This window comes from Monodon monoceros, unplaced genomic scaffold (assembly GCF_005190385.1).
Source record: "Monodon monoceros isolate NGI ecotype Baffin Bay Population unplaced genomic scaffold, NGI_Narwhal_1 Super_Scaffold_13, whole genome shotgun sequence".
NCBI classification, from domain to species: domain Eukaryota; kingdom Metazoa; phylum Chordata; class Mammalia; order Artiodactyla; family Monodontidae; genus Monodon; species Monodon monoceros.
The window spans coordinates 70,542,393-70,570,125 of NW_021703769.1; the positions used below are offsets into that span (position 1 = coordinate 70,542,393).

Genomic DNA, 27,733 nt, shown 5'->3' on the forward strand with positions numbered 1-27,733 from the left:
ACCTACTGTATTGTCTTGGGGGGCTAGGTACTGAAACATTTGTGGAGTTTTACCTACTGTATTGTCTTGGAGGGCTAGGTACTGAAACATTTGTGGAGTTTTACCTACTGTATTGTCTTGGAGGGCTAGCAATAAAATTAATATACGTGTCCACACCACATAATAGCACAGTGGGATTTTTCAAAGGTCCAAAGTTGAATTTTTTTTCAGATATAGTGTGGTTTGCTAATAATGTCTTGCCGTTTTTAAATGCTTTCAGCTTTCACAGGCCTTGGCTCACTAAAGCTCGTGCCCATTGAGTTCACTGACTCTGCCAACTCGGTCTGACCTCTTGTCTTCCCTGACCCTCTAGACTGAGTACCCCAGTAGGTGGGTGGGTGGAGGGGTGGGAAGGGGGATGGGTAGATGCAAGGCGGGGGTGGATGGGCAGGAGGATAGGCGGAAGAGGGGTGGGCAGGTGGGTAAATGTTAGCAGGAGGGTGAGGGTGGGGGGTGGATGGGTTGGTGAGTGAATGAGTCTTGGTCGTCTCCGGAGTACGCAGGGCCTTGAAGTCACTGAGATACCTTGGGCGGTTGGGTGGGGATCTGATGAGGAGATGAAGCTGGAAAAGTGGGTGGAAGATGAGACTGCTGCAACCCCCCCTCAGCTTTCCTTCTTGAGCAGACGCTATACAGTATTCACAGCCTCCTTGGCTAATATCTTTGGAACCTGGAAGGAAGATGGAATCAGAAGATGGAATTGGAAGGTGGTGTGACTGAAGAGTCCTCTGGTGGCCATAGGGGATTTGACGGTATTCTTAGCTATTTTTTTCATTGTCTGTTCTCCCCTCCCCCACTCCACACCCCCAGGCTCCCACAGAGCCCCGCTAGAATATAAACTCCATGAGGACAGGGCTTCTTCACTGTTTACTCATTGTTGTATATCCAGCGTCTAGAATAGTGCCTGGCACGTAGTAGACATTCAACAAATACTTAGTTTTGAATCCTGCTTCACCATTTTATTGATCTATGACCCTGAGCAGCATTCTTAACTTCATAAAGCCTCAGTTTCCTCATGAGTCAAATGGAGACGCTAACATCCCTGCCCCCACCAGCATTAACTGAGAAAGAGACCTACGCGCTGAGCAGGAGCCCTCAGTCAAATGTGTGTTCCCTTCTCACCCACCAGCTGGCGGTGATGATGCGTTACATGCTGACCTGATTTGCACCTGATTCGATGGGCACATTTGCTCTAACGGGCATGGGCTTTATACTGCATGTGGGGCAGCCTGGGGAAATCGGCCAAGCCTAGTCCCAGGCGGGTCAGGCAAGAAGGCAGTGTAGCCAGAGAGACACCAGGTGAAATGGGAGATTCCTCTCCTGCCACTCACCCCGTCTCCCCACTCTCACAGCCACACCCCACTCTTCCCTCTGCGCTGAAGCCATCAGGCTCCATCTGCCCTCTGAGCTTTTGCTGTTTCCCTCGCCTACCTTCCCTTCTTGCCGACGCATTGCCGTGACCCCCATTCAAGCCCTCTGAGTGGCCGCATCAGCCTCCTCTTGGTCTGCCTGCAGCCACCCCGGCCCCCGCAAATAGATCTTCCCGCAAATATGCTTACCTCACTTTCCAGCTTCAATCTGACTGTTCTCGGGACAGAGTCCAAGTCCTCTGACCTACCATTTTGTGGTCTGGACCCAGCCCAGCATCTAGTCATCTCGCCTCTCCTGATCCCAGATTCAAATCTTACACCAAACAATCCTAGCCATTTCCCTCTCCTGAACCTTTGCCCACACAGTCTCCTCTGCCTAGAAATCCATCCCCTGCCAGAAGGGCATGGATTGCTTTTGCCTGCCCAGGATCCATTTTCTTTTCCACTGGTGAGGGAATCCCCACCCAGGGCTCAAATCTGGGATCTTCCTGTAGGACTGGTTCACTTCTGTGATCAAGGGTGAGCTGGAGACTCAGCCTGGGAGCTTGCTTTTTCCTTTTTTAATCGGGATGCTGTGGGTGCAGCCTGCATTCTCCAGTTGGCTACATGGGCCCCTATGTCTTATTCTAGCCTCCCCCATCTGTCACATCTGCTTGAGTCCTAGAGGCATTTGAGTTTGAGACTCCCGGTACACACCTCCCTTCTGCCTCTACTAGGCTCTGATTCCCTCCTAGATCCCCAAGGTTTTGCCTTTCAGTTCCCTGCTCTTCCTGGGTCCCCACTTCCCTGTCCTGTCCTGACACCCAGAAGTGCCCCTAGTTCTCTGAAGGTTCAGTTAATTCCCCTTCAGATCTGAGGAGCTGGGACTCAGAGATCTAAATTTCCTGGAGCAGGGAAGGCTGCCTAGCTGAGCGTGTCCATGTTTTCCCTGGAAAAAGGACAGGAGAGCCCCGAGATGGAGGTGTGTATTACAGAACACAGGTACAGCCCCAGTTGGCATCTCTGGGCTGTGCCCTATGAGAATGGCCCCTTCAGTTCAGGACATCACCAAACGCAGTGTCCACTTCTGCCCAGCATTGTTGTGGGTTTTTTGTTTGTTTTGTTTTTGGCTGCACCCAGGGATTGAACCCAGGCCCTCAGCAGTGAAAGCACGGAGTCCAGGGTGCTCCTCAGCGTATGTTTGGTGCTTGAAGGGTGAAGGTCTTGGTCGGTCTGGAGCTTTCACATCTGAGGTAGCTCATCTGTCCCTGGCCCATTGCTGGTCTCCAAGGTTGAGAAAGGAGCAAAGGGGTAGAATAGCTCCCTCAGGGCAGACTGGCACCCCCAGACTCCCCCTGAAGAAGGAACCTCTGTGGATGAGACCCATTTTTCTCTCCTCCTGGCAAAGGGCAGAGGAGAGAGTAGGTTCTGGGAGGGGAGAGGCAGCTCCAGACTGGAGCCCTTCCAGGAGGAGTCACCTTGGGGACCACCTTCACCCTTGGGAGCCCTCATGCTCTGGTTTCTCCCAGATCCACCCAGAAGGGTTAGAGAGAGGCGAACCCTAGGCTTGAGGTGAGGGTAGGAGGGGCCACACAGGTGGGCAAGACCTCAGGGGAGTGTGTGTTTGTATGCATATTTGGGGGACTGGATTTAGACCCACTGCTTAGACTTCTGAGTCCTTACTCAAAATGGAAGGAAGTTTGATGTCTGAACACGGACTCCCACCACCCTCCCTCACTCCCTAACTGACCTTGGCTCTGGCCCCAGCTGCTCTGTACCTCTCCCAACTAATGATATCCCCATGGAACCAAATCCTAAAGGGCCTTCAGCACCCAATGGGGGTCTCATTTTGGGAGGGATGCGTGATGGAGTCTGTTTGGGAGCCCAGGAGTGAAAAATAAGCAGGTTTCTCACCTCCAACCAAAAAGGTGGTAACAGCAGCCACAGGCAAGAGGTGAAATACTTAGTAACCAGTACAACATGGGCATCAACCAAGTGTAATGTTCCAGCTGAACATCAAAACGGGTATCACATATCCTCAAATATAAGATGCCATTGATTGTAAAACACACATACTATTACTCAAAAAGAAAATTGTCAAACCAGTGCTTTCTTATCACTTACAATTTCTATTTTATACATGTTGAAAGAGTTCTTTTCCACATAGATCGTTATCATGTTGGATCTACAAGCCACAGGCACAGGCCACACGGCTACGTGACAACCAATGCCTGGCTGACAGTGACCATTAGACACCCTTGATTACACCATCTGTTCCCACACACCAAATATGACTTCAGTGTGTGTGGGGGAAAAGTGCTTCTTAGAACAGATGAATGATGGTAATTTTTTTTTAATAACTTTATTTATTTTATTTACTTATTTTTGGCTACTTTGGTTCTTTGTTGCTGTGCGTGGCTTTCTCTAGTTGCGGCGAGTGGGGGCTACTCTGTTGCGGTGCGCAGGCTTCTAATTGCGGTGGCTTCTATTGTTGTGGAGCACGGGCTCTAGGCACGTGGGCTTCAGTAGTTGTGGCACATGGGCTCAGTAGTTGTGGCTCGCAGGCTCTAGAGCACAGGCTCAGTAGTTGTGGCGCACGGGCTTAGTTGCCCCGTGGCATGTGGGACCAGGACTCAAACCTGTTTCCCCTGCGTTGGCAGGTGGATTCTTAACCACTGTGCCACCAGGGAAGCCCAATAATGGTAATTTCTAACATTTACTAAGCACTTACTCTGCGTTAATTATCATCCAAAGAAATCCATAAGGTTGGCTAGACCCATTTTACAGATTAGGAAACTGAGGTGAGCAGAGGTGAAGTCAGTCCTTTGAGGTCCCACAAGCAGTACATGACAGAGTGGGACTTTAGCCCAGGCTAACTTGAGAGTGTTCTGTTGGCCACTGGACTTAAAGAAGTGAAATCGTGAGAGTTGCATGAAACCGTGTTATCCCACTGCCAGCGTAGCCTCCTTGGCTTTAGGGGCGGTGGGCGTAGGGCACTGGAGTGGCCCCTTTGGCAAACAGCTTGAGGGAGAAATCGAGGGCCGGGGCAGCCTGGGTCAGCATCCCCAAAGAGATGACATCGATATGGGGCCCACAGAACTGAGGGAGGCTGTCCAGCGTGATGCCTCCGCTCGCCTCCACGCCCACGTTCGGGAACCGGGCCTTCAGCGCCGCGGCCGTGGGGTGCAGCTCCTGTGGGACACAAGCCAGCGAGAGGTGAGAGCCCCCGCCCCAGCCCCTTCCCCTTCCCAGGAAGCAGACGCCGCCTCACCTCAGGCCTGAAGTTGTCCAGCAAGACGAGGTCTGCTCCTGCCTCGGCCGCCTCCGCAGCCTCCTGCAGGCTGCTGCACTCGAGCTCCACCTTCAGGGAGAAGTCGGCCGCCTGCCGGGCCCCCCTCACCGCCTGTCAGGTGGCAAGGGTGAGAGTGAGCACGGGTGGCAACCAGCCCTGGGCAAGTGAGCTGGGACTGGCATTCGAGAGGCTCCAGATGGATAACGAGCTTGGGGTTAATGAGGAAACCAGGCGTCGAAATGGCTTCTCGCATATTAGGTGAAACCAAGTGAAATTACCACTTTTGTGGGTTAGGAAAATGGCCAAATCCAGAACTATTTGGCATTTGGACCTGAGTTCAATTGACTCAGAACATTAAGACTGGAAAGGGTCTTCAAGAACATTTTCATAGACGGGAAACAGGTCCAGGGAGCTAGAGTGACCTGCCCAACACTGGGTTCCCAATAGTTGGTCCTTTTCCCTTGAATATCATACCGACCAGCAGAAGAACGCTGGTGAAGAAGCAAGTCCAACCGTTCATTTTACAGATGGAACCACTGAGGGGTCAAGGAGTCTTGCGTGTCCCAACTCCCAGGCCATCACTATTTGCCAGGGGGTGGTTGGGGGTCCCTGGTAGAGGGAAGGGCAATGCTGGCGGGGTGGCTGGAGCAGGGCCAGGGCAGGGGCTCAGCTGGGCAGACAGACACCTTTTCCACACCACCAGCTGCCACGACGTGGTTGTCCTTCACCATCACCAGCCCTCCCAAGTCGTAGCGGTGGGAGGCGGCCCCGCCCACTAGGAGCCCATACTTCTCCACCAGCCGGAAGCCTGGCGTCGTCTTCCTCGTGCCTGCCACGTGCCCGGCCCAGCCGGTCCCCCTGGCGGTCTCCACAGCAGCAGCGGCAGCGCTGGCAACTCCACTGCAGCGGGCCAACATATTAAGGGCCACCCGCTCCCCCAGCAGCAGGCAGTGGGCAGGGCCCCGGACCTCAGCCACCTTGGCCACAGGCACCAGCTTTGATCCCTTGGGGAGGAACCAGGAGACCTGGCAGTTGACTTGGGCAAAGATGGCATCAAAGAAGGGCCTCCCAGCCAGCACTCCGGGGGACTTGGCCCACAGCACCGCCTGTGAGGAGGCTGCCCCCGTGACCAAGGCCATGTGGTTGAGGCCTGGGCAGTCCTCTCGAAGCCAGCTTTCTGCCAAGGCGGCCAGAGTGGCAGGGGGCAGCAGGAGTGCCAGGCCTAGGAGGGAAAAAAGGAGAGCAGTGTTACATTTTGGCTGCCTTTCTGGTAGTCAGGGATGATTGTCAAAATACCTAACAACAGGCTGAATTGGGCACTAGCCAATCAGGGTGAAGACCTGGGGGTTCCAGGAGAGGGGCTGAGGCACTGGGTGGGCCTTGTGAGCTGAACAAGGTTGTCAGTTGACCAAATGAAAATATAGGACACCTAGTTAAATTTAAATTTCTGACAAACATCAAAGCTTTTTTAGTATAAATATATTCTAGGCTATATTTAGAACATACTTATTCTTAAAATTATCTGTCAGTTATCTGAAATTCAAATTTAACCGAGTGCCCTGTAATTTATCTGGTAAACCTAGTGCTAGACCAACAGCTATTCACCAGTGGAAGAGAAATGCAGCCACCTAAAAGCCACTCTGGGCTTCCCTGATGGTGCAGTGGTTAAGAATCTGCCTGCCGGGCTTCCCCGGTGGCGCAGTGGTTGAGAGTCCGCCTGCCGATGCAGGGGACACGGGTTCGTGCCCCGGTCTGGGAAGATCCCACATGCCGCAGAGCGGCTGGGCCCGTGAGCCATGGCCGCTGAGCCTGCACGTCCGGAGCCTGTGCTCCGCAACGGGAGAGGCCACAGCAGTGAAAGGCCCACGTACCGCAAAAAAAAAAAAAAAAAGAATCTGCCTGCCAATGCAGGAGACACGGGTTCGAGCCCTGGTCCGGGAAGATCCCACATGCTGTGGGCAACTAAGCCCATGCGCCACAACTACTGAGCCTGAGCTCTAGAGCCCACGAGCCATAACTACTGAGCCCACGCGCCACAACTGCTGAAGCCTGCGCGCCTAGAGCGCATGCTCACAACAAAAGAAGCCACTGCAATGAGAAGCCTGTGCACTACAACGAAGAGTAGCCCCCGCTCGCCACATCTAGAGAAAGCCCATGCGCAGCGAGGAAGACCGGACGCAGACAATACATACATACATATATACATAAATAAATAAAATTTATTTTAAAACGAATAAAAAATAAATTTTAAAAGCCACTCTTGACTTTCCGTCTGCCTTGCATAGAAGGATCAGTTATTTACTAGCTGAAGCCCCCAGGAGAACGTAAGCTGTGTGTCTTTCCCATCCCTGCCTTCTCTATAGCACCAAGAATTTTAAAGCTGGAAGTTCAGCTTTTTACAGATGTGGAGACTGAGGGCCAGAGAAGAAAGGCAAGTCAGCTGAGGTCGCACAGCATATTGACAGCAGAGCGAGACTGGCCAGGCCTTGTGGCCATGGACATCTGTTCCTCCACCTTTGCCCTCTAGCTTGAAAACCTCTCCTTCACCTGATGTTTAAAAAAACTGTCACCTCTCTAGAGATGGGGTTGTATAAGGAGGAAAGAGCACGGGGAAATTGGGTTTGAGCCCCTGCTCTGCGAGACAGAGCTTCAGGAGTGTGGGTGAGCCCTTTGCCTGTAAAATAAGTGTTAAGGACAAGGTGGTCTCTGAGGTCCTTCCCGCCGGCGTGCCACGTTGATGGACCGCTGCCTCTGTCGAAATGAATGGGGTGACCGCAGAGGCCGAGCTCAGGCGCAGTGCAACATCGCCATCTGTCGGCCAAGAGAAGACCTGCAGTCTCGTGGGCGGTGCCATAGGTGGAGGGGTAGACAATTCGATAGCATGTGAAGGGGTATTATTTAGTTTAGTTTTGTTTCCCCCACTTTTGCTCCAAGCTGAAGTTAAGGCCAGACATTCTGGCTTGCTCTACTCGCAGAAGGAGGGCCCTTCTTGTCCAGCCCTTCTTCCCCAAAGACAAGAGCCTGTCCCCCACCAGCAGCCGCAGACCTCAGTTATCGCACCTGACCCTCCTCCCCAAAGTTCCCGCCCACAGCTGCCCCACGTGGCTTTCATTCTCACTCAGAGCCAGCTGTGGGCCAGATGCTAAGAACAAAGTCGGTGATAGGGAGAAAAATATAGTCCCTACCTCCACCGTTCGCGGTCCTGCCAGGCAGAAGGCCAGCGAACGAACAGCACAGATGGATGCAAAGGCCCCCACTCCATTCAGACCAGGTGCCGTGATGTTTGCTTTTTTTTTTTTTAATTTTTACTGGAGTATATTTGATTCACATGTTGTGTGAGTTTCAGGTGTACAGCAAAGTAAATCAGTTATACATATACATATATCCACTCTTTTTTTTTTTTTTTTTTTAGATTCACTGTTTGCTTTTAAAGTGAATTTGAATCCTTGGACTGGTGAGTATTGGATAAACAAAAACTGTGATGCATGTATACAGTAGAATTCTACTCGGCAATAAAAAAAAAAGGAACCAACTATTGATATACCCAATAGGCACACATCTCAAATGTATTATTCTATGAAGCCAGATTCAAAAGGTGACATGCTATTTGTGTCCATCTATATGACTATATTCTGGAAAAAAAAAAAAAGATAGCAACAGAGAACAGACTAGTGGCTGCCTGGGGAGGGGGGAGCGGAGGGGCTGGCCACAAAGGGGGCAGCACCAAGTTTGGGATGTGATTGAACTAGTCTAGATCTCGTCTGTGATGGTGGCTATAACACTGATGCATTTGTCAAGACTCATAAAGCTTTACACAGAAAAGGGTGAATTTTACTGTCTGTGGTTATACCTCATTAAACCTGACTTTAAAATCAAACCATAGAAAAAGGAAATTTAAGCGGATCACTCTCCTGCTTAAAGCCTCACTTTCATTGTATTAGCGCCAGCTCTCTTGACTTCTTTCCATTTTTCATTGATTCTTTGGACAAATCCTTGTTGAGCACCTGCTCTGTGCCACGTCTTCATTGCTAGGTGACAGAGAGAGCAGCTCCTTCTCTTAGCTTTCAGGCCTTCGCTTATGCTGTTCCAAGGCTGAGCCTTCTCCTAGAAGTCCCTTTCCTCACCCTCACCCCAAACTGCCTCTTCACCTCTCACTCAACTTCAGACCTTCTCTTAGATATCACTTCCTCAGCCGGGTGCTCTCACAGACCTCCTAAATCAGGTCACATGCTCACCCAGCTCCTTGTTCGTCCCCCAATGTCATCCTCCGCTGGTGTTTTCTGTCTGGGACCAAAATGTCCACTGAGTTTCCCGCTGTATCCCAAGTGCCCAGCACGCTGACCCAGACAAAGACAAATGTGCTGCTTGTATAGGTCAACGGTCAAACACCGGCAATTTCATATCGTTTAGTTTAATACTAAGTGCTTGATGATAGTTCTCTGAGCAGAGAGGACGCGCTGTGGAATCACAGCCCAGACTCCGGGGCCACTCGGCCTGGGTTCCAGTACTGCCTCTGTCACTTTGAGCTAAGTGATCTTGGGCAAGAGACTCAACCTGTCGGGGGCCTTCATTGTCCCAACTGTAACGGGGATAATAACACTGATCACCTCATAGGCTTGTTATGAAAATTAAGGGAGTTAATATTTGCAAAGCCTTCAGGAACATTGTAGGTGTGTTTGCTGGTGAGATGACTGAAGTATTTACCAAGAGTCGTGGGAGCAAAGAGGAAGAAATGACTAAATGTCCCTGGGGAAGGGGGAAGTTTTAGTGGCCTTGAAGGATGAGTAATGTTTGCCAGGCAGGGGTGGGGGGTGGGGAGGAGGGAGGGCAAGACATTTCGGACTGAAACAGCACGTGTTCAAGGTTCAAAAGCAAGAAAATTGAGCGAGGAGGTGACGGGGTGCTGAGTAGGATTCAAGGGAGAAATGTCTCGGGCCTGAGGCCAGAGTGAAAAAGGGACTAAACCAATTGCCTGAGGAATGTGGACAGAGCACGGGAGCCATCACAGAATTTTAAATGAGGGAATGATATGATTTTGTTCTAGAAAGGTCACTTCAACCACCAAATGGAGATGGGCTGGGAGACAAAAGGAGGCTGGGGCGGTTGGCCAGACAGAAACTGATGAAGGCCCAAATTGGGGCAGTAACCAAAGGAAGAGCAAGCCGGGGCAAATGGGAGAGTATTTTCTAAGGTAGAATCTACTGGAATTGGCAGCTAATACGACGTAGAAGCCTGGGGTTTCCATCCTGGGTAGCTGAAAACTGACATAAGGAATTGTTCAGGGTAGGCTGGGGAGGAGGAGGGGTTCGGCAGCAATCAGCAACCCACACAGGCTGCGCCCCTGTGATGGCCAGTCGACGGCACCTCAGCTCCCTGACGCTCTCTCGTTTGGAACTCACCACAGAGGCTCATTCCCATTTTACAGGTACAGAAACTGGATCTCCGGGTGGGTCAGAGCGTATGACAGAGCGGCAGAGCTGGGGAAAAGGAATGACTTTGGGGGAATTTCCCGGAGGTCCAGTGGTTAGAACTCCATGCTTCCACTGCCAGGGGTGCGGGTTCGATCCCTGGTCGGGGAACTAAGATCCTGCAAGCCACGCAGTATGGCCAATAAATAAATAAATAAACAGAATGCCTTTGGTCTTGCAGATGTTAAGGTCGAGATGCCATCAGGAAACGTGGGTGGCTGTGCACAGAGGACAGGTAGAAGAATGTTCTGGAGTTCAGAGGAGATTTGGGGGTGAGGAATGGAGAAATTGGAGCCACCAGCATGTGCAGATGGTCACTGAGTGGGTAAGATCACCAGGGCAGGGTGAAAGAGGAGGGCTGTGGGAAACGCCAGGATTTGAATGTCACACAGAGGCGTGGCTGTCAAAAACAGAAGTCCCACCAGGAGGGAGTGGATGTCTGGAAGGAGAAGAGGGTTGCAATTAGGGTGTGAGCAGAAGCAAAGCAGAAGAAAGGCTGAGAGAAAAAAAAGAAGAAAGAAGGCTGAAAGTGAGCATTGCACTTAGCCCCTGGGAGGGCTTTGCCAGGGCAGTCTTAATGCCTTGTGGTAGGGGCAGAAGCCACATTGTCATGGTCAAGGAACAGACAGGAGGTGAGGAAGCGGGGGAGGGGTGTGGACAGCTCCTCTCTGCAGAAGTTGAGAAAGCAGGGCCCCCTGCCTGGGCTGCACGTTGGAATCACGTGCGGAGCTTTTTGAACTCTGCTGCTCAGGTGCATTCCAGATCAACTGAATCAGAATCTTTCCGGGGTGGTTCCCATGCATCCAGGTTTTGGAGATGCTCCACCTGGGATTCAGATGCACAGAAAGGTTAACAACCAATGCCCACACAAGACCATATGTTGTATCCCTCCGTTTATAAGAAACATCCAGAAAAGGCAAATTAAGAGAGACAGACATCAGAATAGTGGTGGTCTGGGGCTGGAAATTAAATGACGTGGGATCTTACTGGGGTGATGGAAATGGCCTATGATGATGGTGGCATAAACTCAGTAAATTTACTAAAAAGCTTTGAATTGTCCACTTGAACAAACGAACAAGAACCAATGCTCTGCCAAAAGGCAGGAAACTATTTTGCAACCCTAATAACCCAGTGAATCCAGGTATTGGATCAAAAGCCAACATCAGAAGAAAGATACTAGGCGGTCCTGATGGAACATCCCCCGACCTATGCAATACTCTTGCCAAAACAGCTGAACCGGAGTCAGATCAGACTTCTAGATGCAACCACCAATTACAAGAAAACCAGAAGACAGAGGAACATGTTAAACTATACCACGGGGATACAACCATAGGAAACTCTCCAGAAGATAACCTAATTTCTTCAACACATACATTGCAAGGAAAACAAAAGATTGAAAGAGTCGAAAATGCATACTAACCAGTGGCAGAGCTGGGGAAAAACTAATGTATGGATCTTATTTGGATACTACTTCAAACAAACAAATTGAAACCAAATTAGAACTTTTATGAAACAACTGAAAATCTGAATGCCGACTGGGTATTTGGTAACATTAAGGACATTTTTTTGAAGTGGGTTATGGTTGTGATAAAAAGAAAAGTCCTGGGCCTTCCCTGGTGGCGCGGTGGTTAAGAATCCACTTGCCGATGCAGGGGACATGGATTCGAGCCCTGGCCCGGGAACATTCCACATGCCGCGGAGCAACTAAGCCCATGCGCCACAACTACTGAGCCTGTGCTCTAGACCCCACGAGCCACAACTAAGGAGCCCACGTGCCACAACTACTGAAGCCCGAGCGCCTAACACCCGTGCTACACAACAAAGAGAAGCCACCACAATAAGAAGCCCACGTACTGCAAGGAACTGTAGCCCCCGCTCGCGGCAACTAGAGAAAGCCCGCGCGCAACAACGAAGACCCAACTCAGCCAAAAATAAAATAAATAAAAATTAAATTAAAATTTTAAAAAAAGACCCAACGCAGCCAATAATTAATTAATTTTTAAAAGTCCTTATCTTTTAAAAATAATAAAAAATATTAAAATACTGAGATGTTTATGTATGAAGAGACTTGACAGCTGGTTTTACTTTAAGGTAATCTTGGAAGGTAGAAATTAGAAAGGGTGTGGGGACATCCCTGACAGTCCAGTGGTTAAGAATCCATGCTTCCACTTCAGGGGGCACAGGTTCGATCCCTGGTTGAGGAACTAATATCCCACAAGCCGTGTGGCGCAGCCAAAAAAAAAAGAAAAGAAAAGCAAAGGTATGGATGGGACTGGCTTGGCCAAAATTTGGTGGTTGTTGAAGCTGGATGATGGGTACATGAGGATTCATCATACTTTTCTGTTTATTTTTGTGTACGTTTTAAATTCTCTATAATAAAAAAGTAAAATAAATAGGTAAATAAGAAGAGGAGAGAGAGGGCCCTCACTTAAGATAAGGTGAAGGAAAGTTTTTAGTTTAGTTTTGTTTTTTTCAGCCACGCCGCATGCCATGCGGGATCTTAGTTCCTTGAAAAGGGATCGAACCCACGCCCCCTGCATTGGAAACATGGGGTCTTAACCACTGGACCACCAGGGAAGTCCCAAGGAAAGTGTTTTTAGGATGAATAGAGCAGTGATTCTCAACCTTGACTACACAATGGAATTATCTGGAGAGGCTTGCCAAATGCAATGTCTGGGTCCCACCCACAGAGATTCTGATATAACTGGTCTGGAATGTGGTAATTTAATTCTAATTTGTAGCAGAGTTGAGAGCTTCTGAATCGCAGGAAGAGAACAATAGCTACCATACACTGGTGCCTACCAGATGCCGGGCACTTGCTGTATATACAATGTCACAAATCCCACCTGTCCTTCTTCATGGTAAAGGCCATTTGTAGGCAGAGAACCTAGGCTCAGAAATGCAAAGAGAAATTACCTAAAGAGCAGAGCTAGAAAATGGGAATTCCCTGGCCATCCAGTGGTCAGGACTCTGTGCTTTCCCTGCAGGAGGCACGGGTTCGATCCCTGGTTGGGGAACTGAGATCCCACAGGCCATGCAGCGAGGCAAAAAAACAAACAAACCATTCAAAACATTAAAGAGAAAAGAAAATGATTGACATGGACTCTGGTCTTCCCTGTCCACACACAGAAGGTGGTTTTAGAACCACACAGCCTTCACCCACGGGTTACTCTCTTGCCCACTTAGGCAAGATCAGCTGTTCTGATCGCCTATTGTAAATGCAGAATGTTCGTGAAAAATAAATACATCTGGTTTTCTTTAGGCCCCAACTCTCTCGTGCATTTCCAACAAAAGGGATTCCTGTGGGTGGCTTTGAAAATAAGGGCTCCCCTAATTAGCCACTGTCGCGAAAGGAACTGCAGAGAGGAGTGGGGCTGTTTTTGCAGCTGCCTGAGGAGAAGTGGCTGCACAGAGGAAACAGCTGTAACGCCCTGTCCCCTTTTTATTCTTGCCGTTGTTATATGTAAATATTCTCTCAAGATGCCTGGACTTCAGAGATTACAGTGTTACCCTGTGGGGTATAACCTTGATCTCTCGAGGCAATCCTTTCTTAGTTGGTTATTCCAGAATTTTATTAAATTTAATTTATTAAATTTTATTAAAATTGGTGCCACTGTTTTTGAGGGAAAAGCATCTGGAAATTTCCTGCATTTGTCTCTTTACAAATAATGTAAAACGATATAGATAAACTGACTCTGGCAGAATATTTGAAGACATTTTCCCCCACTGGCACTTGTGCCGTTCTTGTCTGGATTGTTGACTGACTTTTACTGTGTTTCTATATTGCCCTAACTGGCCAGTGGCTCTGTACCGGGAGAGACTGGGCCAGAATCAGAACTTCCATCTCTGCATCTTTCCTTCAGTCATTTAATAAACACTCATTCATGCCTTTGATGGGCGGGCACAAAGTCAGGGTCTGCAAATGCACCTAAAACAAATTATCACAAGTTTTTGTTCTTAATTTGATGTGTAACCACGTGTAACCATGTGGCCTGTGCTTGCAGCAACAGTGATGTTATACGAGGCTGACAAAGTGTTCCAGCTAAAACCAAGTAATGATTGTTTTCCCCAATTTACAGGAAAAAAAATTAAATAGATAGACGTCAGTTTTAAAGATTTTGCCTTTATAAGTTTTTCTTAAAACTCTGGTGCTGGGCTTCCCTGGTGGGGCAGTGGTTGAGAGTCCGCCTGCCGATGCCAGAGACACGGGTTCGTGCCCCGGTCCGGGAAGATCCCACATGCCGCAGAGCGGCTGGGCCCGTGAGCCATGGCTGCTGAGCCTGCGCGTCCGGAGCCTGTGCTCCGCAACGGCAGAGGCCACAACAGTGAGAGGCCCGCGTACCGCAAAAAAAAAAAACAAAAAAACCCAACTCTGGTGCCTGCTACCACTTGTCTATAATAGAATCTAGAGTGACATCATGTGTAATAATAATAACAGCTAACACTTTTATGGTCCTTCCCAAGCACTGTTCCCAGCATATTCTATATATTAACACATTTAATCCTCACAACAACCCTCATAAGGAGGTACCATTATTATCTCCATTTTACAGATAAGGAAACTGAGGCACTGAAGAAGCAAGTAATTTGCCCAAAGTTCACACAGCTGGGAAGTGTGGAGGCAAGATCATAAGTCTAGGCGGGCTGGCCCCAGAGTCCCCTCATGTACCCAACCTCACCACACTGAGCACAAAATTATACTTAAAATTATTATATATTTATTATATCACTATTCACAGAGCTCTACAAGCCACACCCAAGAATCCAGGGCTCTGTCACTGGTGTAGTAGGAAGAGCTTGGGTTGGGGGTTCAGAAACGCCTGGTTTGAATCCCAGCTCCATCACCTACATGCTGGGTGACCCTAGGCAATTTCCTAACCTCTCTGAGAGTCAGTTTCATGAGGAAGTCACAGGGCTACAACGAGGAGGGAATGGGTGATTCACGTCAAGTGCCTGAGCCAATGCCCAGCCAGATGCCTTTGAACCCAGGTGTCTGACTCGCAGCAATTTTGTTCTCCCATCTATTTATTTGTTGATCCATTTGGCAAACACCAGAGGGAGACAGAGGCTGGTTAGCACCCCAGCTTCCAGATAAATGTTCTTTCCTTTTCCCCTTCTCTCCCTAGAGAGGAGAAATGACCTCCAAATAGAGCCAGATGCGATTGCCCATCACACAAGTGGTAAAATGACCTATAGGGTTTCAGAGCAAGGAGAGATGACCTGTCGTTAAGATACAAGAGCAGTAAGAGAAGACTCAGGAAGGTTGGCTCTGAGAATAGGCTGGCATTGGACAGGTGAGAGGAAGGCCCCCCAAGCAGAGAGAATGGGAGAGAGCAAAGGCCCAGCAGTGGGAGGCCTGGGGTATAAGTCGGTGAAGTTGCACGTGGAGGGTAGCGAGAGAGAGGGCTGAGTGGTAGGACGGGGCCAGACTGAGCAGGCCCTGAATGATAGGAAACAGTTAGGTTCTCATTAAATAAGCAATGGAAAATCCGTAAGACTTTTGATCAGAAGTCACTTGATCAAAAATGCACTTGTGAGTTTAAATGTTTAAGTTGTGCCTAGCATTTTTGAAAGATATAAGTTGCAAGGCTGTTGCAACAGCCTGGACCAGGAAGCAGTGAGTCCCGGTAAAATGTAAGGGCAGGGCATCTGTAAGGGGACCGCTCCCTGCACACCATGCCTCCAGACCTGGCCCCGCCCCCTCACACCTTGGCCCCCAGCCTGCCATCTGCTTCTGCCCCAACTCTGTCCTCGCCCCTCCTTTGCCCCACGTCCCCAGCCTTTGCCTCACCCCCTGACTCGACTACTCCCTCCTGGTTTAATTCCCGCAGGTCAGTGATCCCAGAGCCGACACTTCTGGCCTGGCCCAGAGTTAAACATCAGTGTCATCACGTGCGTGAAGGCTGCCAGGCAGAGGAAGGCTCCGTCAGAGGGAGGTGGGAACAGAAAGACGTGGAGGTAAATCCATAGGATGCAGCAACTTTCTGGACACTGGGGTTCAAGGGAGAGTGAGCTGTCAAAGGTGACCCTGAGGTTTCCAGTCCGAGTAGGAGGCTGGTGAGGCACGAATAGAAACGGAACTGGCGTAGGGGAGGACTTTGATTTTGACACGCCAGGGACATGTCCCCAAAATGGAACTGGAACCTGGGACAGGCTCAGGACTGGAGAGGCAGACTGGAGTGATGGATGTGACTCCAGCATAACTACTGAGTGATTTCTGTGCCAGCCGCTTGACGTGTATGATCTCATTTCATCCTCACAACAACCCAAGGGAAGACACTGCTTTCACCTGATCAATGAGGAAACCGAGGCACAGCGAGGCTAAGCATCTTGTCACACAACTAGCAGGTGGCAGGGATGGGACTTGAACCCAGGCTCTGACTCTGAGATCATTTCTAAACCAAGAAGTAGTCTGGACCCCCAAAAGCTGGTTCCACGGCCAAGCCAGAAGGGCTGGGTATGGGGCCAGCAGAAGCCCTAGACCAGGGGAGGAAGGTCAGAGCTGGGGAAGGAGAAGCCCAGGGAGGGGAATGTGGAACTGCAGGGAGCCCTCCACGCTCATGTCGTTTCCCGCCCGCCCGCATCCCCAACCTGGTGAGCAGGGAACTATTATTGTCATTTTGCAGATACTGCAATACAAGGAAGTGAGGCTCTGAGACATCAAGTGACTTGCTCAAGAACACACAGTCTGTTCCTGGTGGAGCTGGGATTCAAACAGGAGCCTTTTGACTCCAGAGCCTGGCGTGTATCATCCTGCATCCAGCCTCCTTCACAATGTCACTCCCCAAGTGCACAGGAATCACAGGGATCACAGGACTCAGGCTCCCTTCCCCCACCCCGAGGCAGATGGGACAGGACTTTGCCTCACTCCTCCAGAGCTGCTAGTGAGGGGCAAAGTCCAGAGCTGCTCCAGGTCCAGCCTCCCACTGCCCGGCCACTTCAGTCCCCAGGAGATGTGGCCTACTCCAGGCCACCCCTGAATTTCCTGGGGCTCAAGCCCCTTTCTTCCCCAGAGCTCACTTGGGAACCTATCGTAGAAGGATAAAGAAGAGTGAGAAGAGGTCTTTGCAGGGCAGAAAGGAGTGCTTGGGTTCAGAGAGGTTGGAGGGAGATGGGGGAGGGGTAAGAGAGTAGTTAGAGACCAGCGAAGACTTGGGGAAGGTGGGGGATGGGGACGGAGATAAGATGGGATGGGTGATGGGCAGGAGAGGGGCAGGTGGTGATGTAGGGATACAGGGGAGAGAGGTCTGGGAGGCTTCTTTACCTTCAGGGTCCATGACAGCCTGGAGCTGGCCGACTGGTGTGCCCACAGCTCCGTCTAGTGTTTGGAGAGGCCGGAGACTGGGGGAGGGGGTGGGGCGGGAGGGGGAGGGGCCGGTCTGACCAGCCCTGACTGGCCCTGCCCTGGTTCTCCCTCTGGCCTCCAGGACACTCAGTCATATAACTCAGAAGTCCTCTCCTCTCTGAGCCTCGGCCCTGTTCTCTCCACTCACCCATCCTCCTTGACCCTGCCCCAGGGTGTGCTCCCTGTGATGGCTGGAGAGCGTTTTTGATGGTGCACTGGGAAAATCCTACTTCCCTTCTTTTTGATCTCAAGTACTTCTTTACCTTTTTCTGCGCCTCCATTTCCTTAGCTGTAAAATGGGATAATACCAACCTCATGGCTTCAACTGAGAATCAAGTGAAAAAACTCTGCAGGTGACACAGAGTAGAAACTCAACAAAAAGCCATTTCCTTCTCTTCCTTCTTCCCAAGGTACTTTAAGGGCCCTGAGCAGATCAGAGCCGGGCTTCTGAACAAGAAAACCAGGAAACTGCCAATTATTGTACTGTGACTTCAGGCAAGTTCCTGTCCCAGAAGTGCTGGGGACTCTAGTTCTTCATCAGAACCACTTGCTAAAGTCTCTGGGACCACTGATTGCCAGACACTGGCCTCTTCCCAGCCTTCTCCCATTTCTGCCTCTGCAGCATGTGACCCTGCCAGGACTTGGACTTGGGTGAGGCAAGCAAGGGTCCTGGGGCACAAAACTGAAGAAGGTCTCACTCTCAAGCTCCATTTTACACCTTACTGCCTTGCTTGCCTCACTGTAGTCCAGGTCAGCTCCTGACAGCCCTTCTCCAAACTATTTCTCCCTTTTTCCCCCCGAGATGTCATTTTCTCCTGGTTTCTCTCCTAAAGGCTCTTTTCTGTTTCCTACAGGTCCTTCTTCCTACAGGCAGCCCTCAAACTGTGGTGTCCCCTCAGTGTGGCGGGACTGTTCCTCTTTTCCTCTTGGGCACAAGCTAAACTACATTTCCCAGCCTCCTTTGCATGGAGGCCACCATATGACTGAATTCTGTCCAATGGAATGTGAGCAAAAGTGATGCGTGTCGCTCTAGTCTTCCCATGATCCGCCCTGGGAATGACAGAGCCACAAGATGGAAGGAGTCTGGGTCCCTGAATGACCTCATGGAAGGTCACCCTCCAAATGCCAACATTAAATTGTTACATAAGCAAGGAAAAAGCTTCTCTTGAGTTCTACCCCTGAGAATTGGGGGTTGTTTGTTACAGCACTTAGCCTGCCCTGACTAACACATGAAGCTTCTCTCCACAGCTCTCTCCTTTTCTCATTCTACACAGTTTATGCATTTATCCACCAATGCCATTATTTAAATTGCTATCTAACATCAGATAACTCCTTAATCTATATCTCCAGCTCTGACTTCCCTTGCAACTTCCAGGACTCTACTTCTAACACCCCTCATGGGGAGTCCCCTGGTTGTCGAGTGGCTAGGATTCAGCGTTTTCACTGCTGTGGCCCAGATTCAATCCCTGGTCGGGGAACTAAGATCCTGCAAAGTGCGCGGTGTGGCCAAAATATAAATAAAAAATAAATAAATAAATACTCATGTTTTCCCCCCAAACTGCTCACCTCTTTGCATTTCCACATAGTGATGTCAGCATCTCCTCCATTTTCCAAGACAGAAACTTTAAGAGTCTAACCTCATTCTTCCCCCATCACCTCAATAGTCAATTAGTTCTAAAAACCTTATTCTCTGAATAAATATATTTCAAACCTGACCTCTTCTTTCACCTTAGGCCAGACTCCCACTCTATCTAACTTGAACTAGACTAATGCTCCCGTCTCAGGTCCCACTGCCTCAGGCCATGCTCCTGGATGCCAGTTTCATTCAAAGGACAGATCTGACCTTGCCATGGTTTACTTGAAAACCATTGTTTGCTCATTCATTAATCCATTCACCTCTCCATTCAGTAAACATATATTAGGTAGACATGCCAGGCTCTGGCCTCTGGAGCCACAAAGATGACAGGTGGACTTGAAGGGGCTACACCCTAATGAATGGGGGACACCTTCACGTGATTACAGTCCAGTTGTTTGTACTGTCACGCAAGGTGCTGTAAGAGTGGAAGAGAAATACTCTATCTGTTTGGGATAGAGGCAGCAGGGGCGGCTTCGCAAAGGCAGTGACATTTGAACTACATCTTGATGGTTGAGAGGAGTTTGGCGGGAAGTCAAGATGTGTGTGTGGTGGGACAGGACGGGGGTGCACAGGCTTCTGGCAGAGCATGCGCAAACGCAGGAGTGAGCATGTGGCCCTTTCCATGGCCGGCAGCTTTGGGGATCTGGGGCATGGTCCAGCTAGGCTGTCCTGAAGCCACTAGCTGGGCAGGCAGATGCTAAGCACCCCAAGGGGCTAAGGCACACAGGCACCCATTGGCAGCTCATTGCTGGGGACATGTAGATGGTCTCCAAAATACCCTGGGTTTTCTGATGGCTAATGGCTCGACCCCCAACCTCCCCAGAACAGGAGCAGAAATACGGATGCAGAGGAAAATGAGGCGTAAATGTCCATTTTCAGAAATGAAATGTCCATAGAACCATGCTCGGAGGCCCTTTTCCTGTCTGCAAAAGTGAATTACATTAATAGACTTCTCAAGACCATCCCCATCCAAATCCTTCTTCCATCTGGAGTTTGCACTGGATGACAAAGCTGTATTTGTAACCATGATCTTAATGTGTACTATTGAAAATAAAATAGAAACATGCATTTTAAAATATAAGATGAAGAATAATACACTGTATATGGTTGTGTGTGAGAGAAAATCCTGTTTTTTTTGTTTGTTTGTTTGTTTGTTTTTGCGGTACGCGGCCCTCTCACTGTTGCGGCCTCTCCCGTTGCGGAGCACAGGCTCCGGACGCGCAGGCTCAGCGGCCATGGCTCACAGGCCTAGCCGCTCCGCGGCATGTGGGATCTTCCCGGACTGGGGCACGAACCCGCGTCCCCTGCATCGGCAGGCGGACTTTCAACCACTGCGCCACCAGGGAAGCCCGAGAATGCTGTTATTTAAGAAACTAGAATGTGCTGGTAGTTTTGCAAAAGAAGAAAAATGTTATTTTACTGTCAGGACAAAATTAGTATTTTCAATATTTTATTATTTATTTATTTTGGCCGGGGTGAGGAGGGGTGTGCAGGTTCGATCCCTGGTCGGGGAACTAAGACCCGTTGTGCCTGTGTGGCACGTCCAAGAAAGAAAAAGAAAAGGCGCCCAGGTTTGCGTGGTCAAGGCTGGATTTCCACCCCAGCTCGCCCAGGCATGGGTGGCAGAATTCCGGGCGGATCCGTGGCCACTTTCCGCCGCTTCTCTCCTCATCCCTCTTCCACACCCCCATGAACTGACCCACCTGGGGGCCCTTTCCCAGCCTCTGGTGTCCCCTCCAATCCAAACCACCTGGCAGTCACGCTCTCGTGGAGTTGCGTGGCCTCTCCTTTTGTAGGTCAATGTGTCTGCTCTCATCCACTGCTCCTCTGACTCAACAACTTCCTCTTTGCAAATTTCCTCTTTGCCCTGGGGAAATACCAACGGCCTCTGGTCCATGCGGTGCCCTGGGTTCTGGCCTGGGCTGGTCTCAGAGATAGCACAGTTGGGTCTTGTCCCCTCCTCTCCATCCCAGAGCCACAGGGATGCCCCTGGTTCTGGAGGCCTGTCACAGCTCACTCTCTCACTGACCCTCCTTGTAGAATGGAAGAGGGGATACAGACAAACACATTAAACTTGTAACAGCATCAGCATGACCTGGGACTCTCGTGTGTGCACGGGGGGGGGGGGGGGGGGGGGGGGGGGGCTTTGAGGAAGGGACATAGCGGCTGAGCTGAAGAACCACACTTGGTCACACATGCAGTCTTTCTGTCAAGCCCTGCCACAGACGGAATTTAATCTTCCACCTCCACCCCATCGGAGCAAAGACGAGGGTGCCTATGTTCTCAGCACCTCCTGAGGGTGGCATCTCCTCAGCCTCTGCAGCCCTTCCTGCCCCCTCCCTCACCCAACTGTACTCGCCACTGCCCTTCACAAGCATCACCAAGTCCTCGCCTCTTGCACACAAACTGCATGCATGAGTGGAGCCACGTAGATGCCGAGACTTCTAAGAACTACATCTGCCCAGAAGCTCTTCTCACCTCTGCTCTTGGGAGGAGAAACAGCTGAAGCCTCTGGCTGCCTCAGTCCAGAGTTGGGGGAGAATGTGGTGGCTGGGACCGTGAGCCAGCCTAGGGTCCAGAGGCCGTCTCAGACGCACCTGAGACCACAGCTGGGTGACACCACCCAGCCCATGCTCCAGGCTGGCCTAGCACAGAGCACTGGGGCCTGGAGTTAAAGGCAGTTCATGGGCTGAGCCGGTAGGACTGTCCTAATCCATGGGGCCAAATGTACTTTCCAGAGTAATCCTAAGGTGGGAGTTTGCTGGGTTGCCATTTCCTCTTCTTCCCAGACTCTGGTATTCCTGGGGAATCCTCTGAGAAATCGTAAGTCAAGGAAGTTTGGCCTTTACGGAGACTCAACAGCTGGTTTCAAGGACAGAAATGTGGAGAAAATGTGATGGGGAGAAGTAGGGGTTGATGAGGAAAGTTCGTTCATTCAATCTACAAGGGTTCAGTGGGTGTCAGCCCTGATCTACGCTCTGGATGTGGGTGCTGCATGGGCTGCTGGCTAGAAGAGCTGAATGATGATTCAGGGTGAAGATGCTGGGTGAAAATCCAAAGGGTGCTGGGTGAGAATGCTGGGTGATGATGACAGGAGGGAAGGTGATGAAAGCGGGAACGATTCTGAGCTCCAGTCTTATTATTCTCAAACGTTAAGGGGCCTCCACATCTCTCTCTCCTGGCCCATCAGAAGCAGAGGTCTCCACAGCCTCATCCTTGCTGCCCACCAGTGGCTCTTCCTCCCCCTTTAGGCTGGAGGATGGCCCAGGCTTTAGCTCCTCCAGCGCCACGGAGCCCTGGCGAGACTTCCGTCTACCAAAGAAAGTGGTAAGTGTGGGCCGCTGGCCAGACCCCTCCCCCTGGGGGACCCCAGAGTCATTGTTACCCCCAGACGCTCCCTCTGTTATTATCGCGGCCTCCTCATGAGACACCTGGGCTACCCCAGCCCAGGCATTTGCCACCCCGTTGTGTTTCCCACCCCTGCTGAGTGTCAGTACTCCTGTCTTCCGCCTCTGCCGCTGGCGCCACAGCAGGAGTAGTGCCATGAGGAAAATGACCACCAGCAGGGCCACAAGCACAGCTACCAGCAAGGTGCCATTTGTCTCCCAACCTGAATTTGGGGAGGACCTACTGCTTGGGGAGGACGTTGGGCTGGATATTTTTACTCCAAAGGTGGGGGAGCCACTGGTCCCCAGGGGGGTCTTCAGAGACGTAGTTGCCGTGGTGACAGGAAGTCCACTGGTCTCCTTGGAGGTCTTTAGGGAGCTAGTTTCCATGATGACGGGGGGTCCGCTGGTCACATTGGAGGTCTTCAGAGAGCTAACTGCTGTGGTGACAGGGGGTCCGCTGGTCCCATCGGAGGTCTCCAGAGAGCTAGTAGCTGTGGTGACAGGGGGTCCACTGGTCCCACTGGAGGTCTCCAGAGGGCTAGTAGCTGTGGTGACAGGGGGTCCACTGGTCCCACTGGAGGTCTCCAGAGGGCTAGTTGCCATGGTCTCACCAGTCGTAGTGTGGAATCCTGCAGACTTCACTACTGGGACAGCAGGTATACTGGTTGCATTAGAGATTTCCAGGGGCATTGATAATGTTTTGGCGGAATCTTTCTGGGAGATTATTGACTCATTTACAGGAGGGCCCCTGCTGGCAGCAATGGAAGTCCCAGGAGAGGAAACCTCATTGGCTGTATAGGGAATTGAGGAAGGCGGGAAGATCTTGTGCTCAGTGCTGTCATCTGTCTTAGGGACCTCGGTTGTTGCAAAATTAGATGTCATTGAGTTGAATTTTGTGGTCTCATAGATATTTGAGACCAAAGAAGCAGAGGACCCTGTGGGTTCCAACTCCTGCAAAGTAATTGTGCCATCCGGAGACTCTGAGCTCGTGTTTTGGGCCCAGACGCTCCCAAAGAGGAGGAGAAGCAGGATCATTTCCAAAGCAACAGGCATGAGCAGGAGTTGGGACCTGAGGGTGGGGAAGTTGAAGAAATAGAATACATAAGGAGCTGGGGGCGGGGGGCAGGACCTAGCCAGGCCCTCCCTCCTGCCCACTTCCCTGCCAACTGCCGGGCCCAACTCTGCGGTTCAACGGCTTTTTCCACCCTTGCTTTTACTAGTATCAGAAGTAACAAGACGCTGGCAGCTCCCCCATCGAATCTACCCCATAGGCCCCCTTGGGCGTTGGCAGCCCCGGCTCCAGCAACAGCCCACCCCCTCCTGGCCTGCGCTGACCCCATTCAGCCCCAATGGCTCCTCGTCCTCTTTTCCCATTATCTATCAAGGTCTTCTCAAGCCAGAGGCACATTCCCAGGTCCACCGAAGCCCCTGCCCCACCAGGTCACACCACTTACCAGCTCAGTGGATAAGGGCACAGGGCTGGGACCAGGCTGCTCCAACTCCTGAAGCTGGGGCAAGACTGGTGGTGGGGCCTCAAGGGGAAAGGAAGTGGCCCTGGCTCCACCCACCCCAGCATCCTGCCCCACCCGCCCTGCTCCTACATTGCCGTGTGATGAGAGAGGCATCACTCGCTCTTTCAGGGTCTGAGATGATGACAGGGGCTCTGGGGTCTCAGCTGAAGCAGGTGGGGATGGTGGGCGGGGTCTGGAATGGGGATTCCCGGGTCTCCTCTGGAAAATGGGATGGCAAGCCGTGAAGCTGGGATAGGGATATGTGTCAGAGCAGGGGTGGTGGAAATGCATGCTTGAGAACCAGGGGGTGCAGAGGAGGAGATGGGAGGGGAAGGTGGTTTCCTTTGCCTTTGTGGTCCCTGAGCTGTTAGGCCAGCACCCAAGGCTAACACTTCTCCTGCCCCAAGAGCTCCCAGGAAGTACCAGGGCAAGAGGAAGCCCTCGACTCTGGCTGGGGCAGTGGAAGGCTTTGCAGGCTGTGTGAAATCCCTGGTGGGCTCTTGACTTCTCAAGAAGCTTGCAGGGGTAGGTCACTACAATGGCCCCCAGTCGTGGTTATTAAGCAATGTATATGCTATGATCTTACTTTTGCAGAAGACTAATAAAAATGTGGGAATCTACATGGAAGGCAGTCTGAAAAGGTATTCACTGAGGTATTAACAAGTTTCACTGGGTAGGTATGAGTAGAGAATTCTTTACTTTCTTCTTTGGGTGTTTGATGTTTTCTTATTTTCCTTTAATTTGTAAGCTTTGACTCTCAGTATGTGTACGGTTTTTTGCCTTTCTTTTAAAAAAATCAAAACTGATTTTTATGTTGTAAAAGTAATAATGCATGTACATGATAGATGATTGAAACAGGCCAATGTCAGGGCCTGGGATTGTACCCCACTCACAAGCTAACGAGTTAGTCTGACAAAGATGTGAGACTCCTGGATCACAGACATAGGAATCCACTACTCATTGCTCAGCAAACTCATTGCTCAGCAGGAGCGCCGTCTGCTTCAGTTCCACTTACCCCCCTGAGCCCCACAGGGGTGACCACGGAGAGGCTTGCCCCACAGCTGAGGAACACTGAGCTTGGAGAATTTCCTTCTTTTCGAGTAGGTGGTAAGCAAGCTTGCTCTTTGTCCTGAAGGGAGACATTACTTCATCCCTCAGCGTTACTCACTGCAAACACAACCTTGAGAAACGGCCTGGATGTAGAGCGGCCAGGACCTTGTGTTGCGGGCATATCAGCAAGAGTGTGCAGGGAAGCTCGGGGCTGGGGTGGATTGCCTCTCCCACCAGGCATTAGTGTATAAAGTGAAAAAGCTCCATACCGACACCACCAGATAGACCCTGGTAACAGGGTATATATGCATATACACATGTATTTTTTATAGTATTAGATTTTATTATACATAATGTTCCTTGCTTTTCTTTTTTTTACTGAACAAAAGGGAGGAAGGAAGGAAAACATTTCATTGTCAGACATTAGGTTGTTTCAACATTTTGCTGTTGCAAACAGAAAAGTAGGAATAATTGGCTGCAAAGTAATTGGAGGTTAAAAAAATTTTTTTAATTAAGAAGAAAATCAACAAAAATATTTGTAAGACTGCATATAGGACTTCCCTGGTGGCGCAGTGGATACGAATCCACCTGTCAGTGCAGGGGACGTGGGTTTGAGCCCTGGTCCGGGAAGATCCCACATGCTGCGGAGCAACAAAGCCCGTGTGCCACAACTACTGAAGCCAGCACACCTAGAGCCCGTGCTCCGCAACAAGAGGAGCCACCGCAATGAGAAGCCTGCACACCGCAACGAAGAGTAGGCCCCACTCACTACAACTAGAGAAAGCCCGCGTGCAACAATGAAAACCCAACACAGCCGAAAATAAATAAATTAAATAAATAAAAAGACTGTATATAGATTCCCAATTTCTCAACCTTTAAAAAAAATCACTGAAGCAAAACACATTGTTGACAAAATTTTCATTTCAACCAAATTGCTGCTGACAAAGTTGTACGCTCCCCGGGCTCAATGTCAGGCTCCAGTTCTGGGGAGAGTGGAGAGGATGTGGATGGGTCCAGGCTCTAGCCCAGAGTGCTCAAGAAAACAGTCTGACCAGCACAGAGCGTAGACCCTGGGGTGCAGGGAGAGATGATGAAAATGTGAACAAGGGGTGGTCACTGCCCTCAAGACATCCCAGAAGAACAATACTTAGAAAACTCTATAGTAGCAGTTGGCCAAGTACAGAAAAAAACATTCTCTGTGCATGATTCCAGCCATTCCTCACGGCAAGCCCATTTTACAGGTGAGGAAGTCAAGGTACAGAGAGGTTAAGTAATGTGCCCTAGGCATTTAGAATGGGCCAGGCTGGCGTGCCCAGCACATTGCATTCACATAGCACTCACTCTTCACAACAACCCTGTGAGATTCATATCATTACCCTAACTTTACAGGTGAAGAAACTGAGAAAAAACAGTTAAGAGACTTGCTGAGGCTCAGACAACCAGCAAGTGCTAGAGATGAGCTTCAAAACCATGTTGGTCTAAGGGATCGAGGCCAAGGATAAGGATCTCCCAGGTAGTACCACAAGCTGATACTTAATAACTATGATACATTTAGAGACATGCTTGTGTATAAATAATGCAAATAATAGAATACTTGCTTCAATAGGGGCAAGATTCAGCCTGAGGGAGGGTCTAAGAAGACTCCAGAGAAGAAATGTCTTAAAAAGCTGAAGGGTATCTGGTCGCTTCTCTTTCTCTTATAGCCTACATCCAATCTGTAAATTCTGCTCTTTCTACCTTCAAAATGGGGCCATGCTTGACAGCCAAATATTGGCTTCTAAAAACCACTCTCCTTGGAAAGGAACCAAGGCTCTTTGGAAAATGGCTGATTCCAGGGCTGGAGCAGGGAAAGAACAAGATGAACCTGAAGAGGTATCATGTTCCCTGATTTCACACTATACTACAAAACTACAGTAATCAAAACAGTATGGGGCTTCCCTGGTGGTGCAGTGGTTGAGAGTCCGCCTGCTGATGCAGGGGACACGGGTTCGTGCCCCGGTCCAGGAAGATCCCACATGCTGTGGAGCGGCTGGGCCCGTGAGCCATGGCCACTGAGCCTGCGCGTCCGGAGCCCCCAAACTAGAAAGCTTCTGCAGAAAGGAAGCCATCAACAAAATGAAAAGGCAACCTACAGAATGGGAGAAAATATTTGCAAATCATATCTGATAAGGAATTAACATCCAAACTATATAAAGAGCTCATACAACTCAATAACAACAAAAAAATCTGATTTAAAATAGGCAAAGGACCCAAATATACATTTTTTTCAAAGAAGACATACAGATGGTCAAGAGACACATGAAAAGAGGTTCAACATCACTAATCAAATCAAAACTGCAATGAGGGGACTTCCCTGGTGGCTCAGTGGTTAAGAATCCACCTGCCAATGCAGGGGACACGGGTTTGACCCCTGGTCTGAGAAAATCTCACATGCCGCAGAGCAACTAAGCCCATCCACCACAACTACTGAGCCTGCGCTCAAGAGCCCATGAGCCACAACTACTGAGCCCACGTGCTACAACTACTGAAGCCCACGTGCCTAGAGCCAGTGCTCTGCAACAAGAGAATCCACTGCAATGAGAAGACTGCGCACCTCAACGAAGATTAGCCCCCACTTGCTGCAGCTAGAGAAAGCCTGCGTGCAGCAACGAAGA

At 50.2% G+C, this 27,733-nt stretch overlaps 2 protein-coding genes across 3 annotated transcripts; both read right to left on the minus strand.

Moving 5' to 3' along the window:
* Positions 1 to 3,940: 3,940 nt before the first annotated feature.
* On the minus strand, positions 3,941 to 17,471 carry QPRT (quinolinate phosphoribosyltransferase). 2 transcript variants are annotated; one of them, XM_029221125.1, is made up of 4 exons: positions 17,413 to 17,471; positions 5,367 to 5,902; positions 4,660 to 4,791; positions 4,088 to 4,580 (listed from the first exon to the last, which is right to left on the minus strand). In XM_029221125.1, the coding sequence occupies exons 1-4, from the start codon at positions 17,423 to 17,425 to the stop codon at positions 4,362 to 4,364; spliced, it is 900 nt and encodes a 299-aa protein (XP_029076958.1). In that variant the 5' UTR covers positions 17,426 to 17,471; the 3' UTR covers positions 4,088 to 4,361. The 2 variants fall into 2 exon arrangements, with proteins under 2 accessions (XP_029076957.1, XP_029076958.1); XM_029221124.1 differs by having other exon boundaries at positions 3,941 to 4,791.
* Positions 17,472 to 20,575: 3,104 nt separating this feature from the next.
* Positions 20,576 to 24,094, minus strand: SPN (sialophorin). Its single transcript, XM_029219355.1, has 2 exons — positions 23,973 to 24,094; positions 20,576 to 23,587 (listed from the first exon to the last, which is right to left on the minus strand). The coding sequence occupies exons 1-2, from the start codon at positions 24,092 to 24,094 to the stop codon at positions 22,282 to 22,284; spliced, it is 1,428 nt and encodes a 475-aa protein (XP_029075188.1). The 3' UTR covers positions 20,576 to 22,281.
* Positions 24,095 to 27,733: the final 3,639 nt, after the last annotated feature.

Bases quoted from the DNA above. Each gene is read 5' to 3' on its own strand.
- QPRT (XM_029221124.1), bottom strand. The intron at 4,792-5,366 runs GTGTCTGTCTGC...GCCACCTGACAG, and splicing joins CAGCTGGTGGTGTGGAAAAG to GCGGTGAGGGGGGCCCGGCA.
- SPN (XM_029219355.1), bottom strand. From the start codon at position 24,094: ATGCTGGGGTGGGTGGAGCCAGGGCCACTTCCTTTCCCCTTGAGGCCC. The intron at 23,588-23,972 runs GTAAGTGGTGTG...CCCCACCCTCAG, and splicing joins TGCCCTTATCCACTGAGCTG to GTCCCAACTCCTGCTCATGC.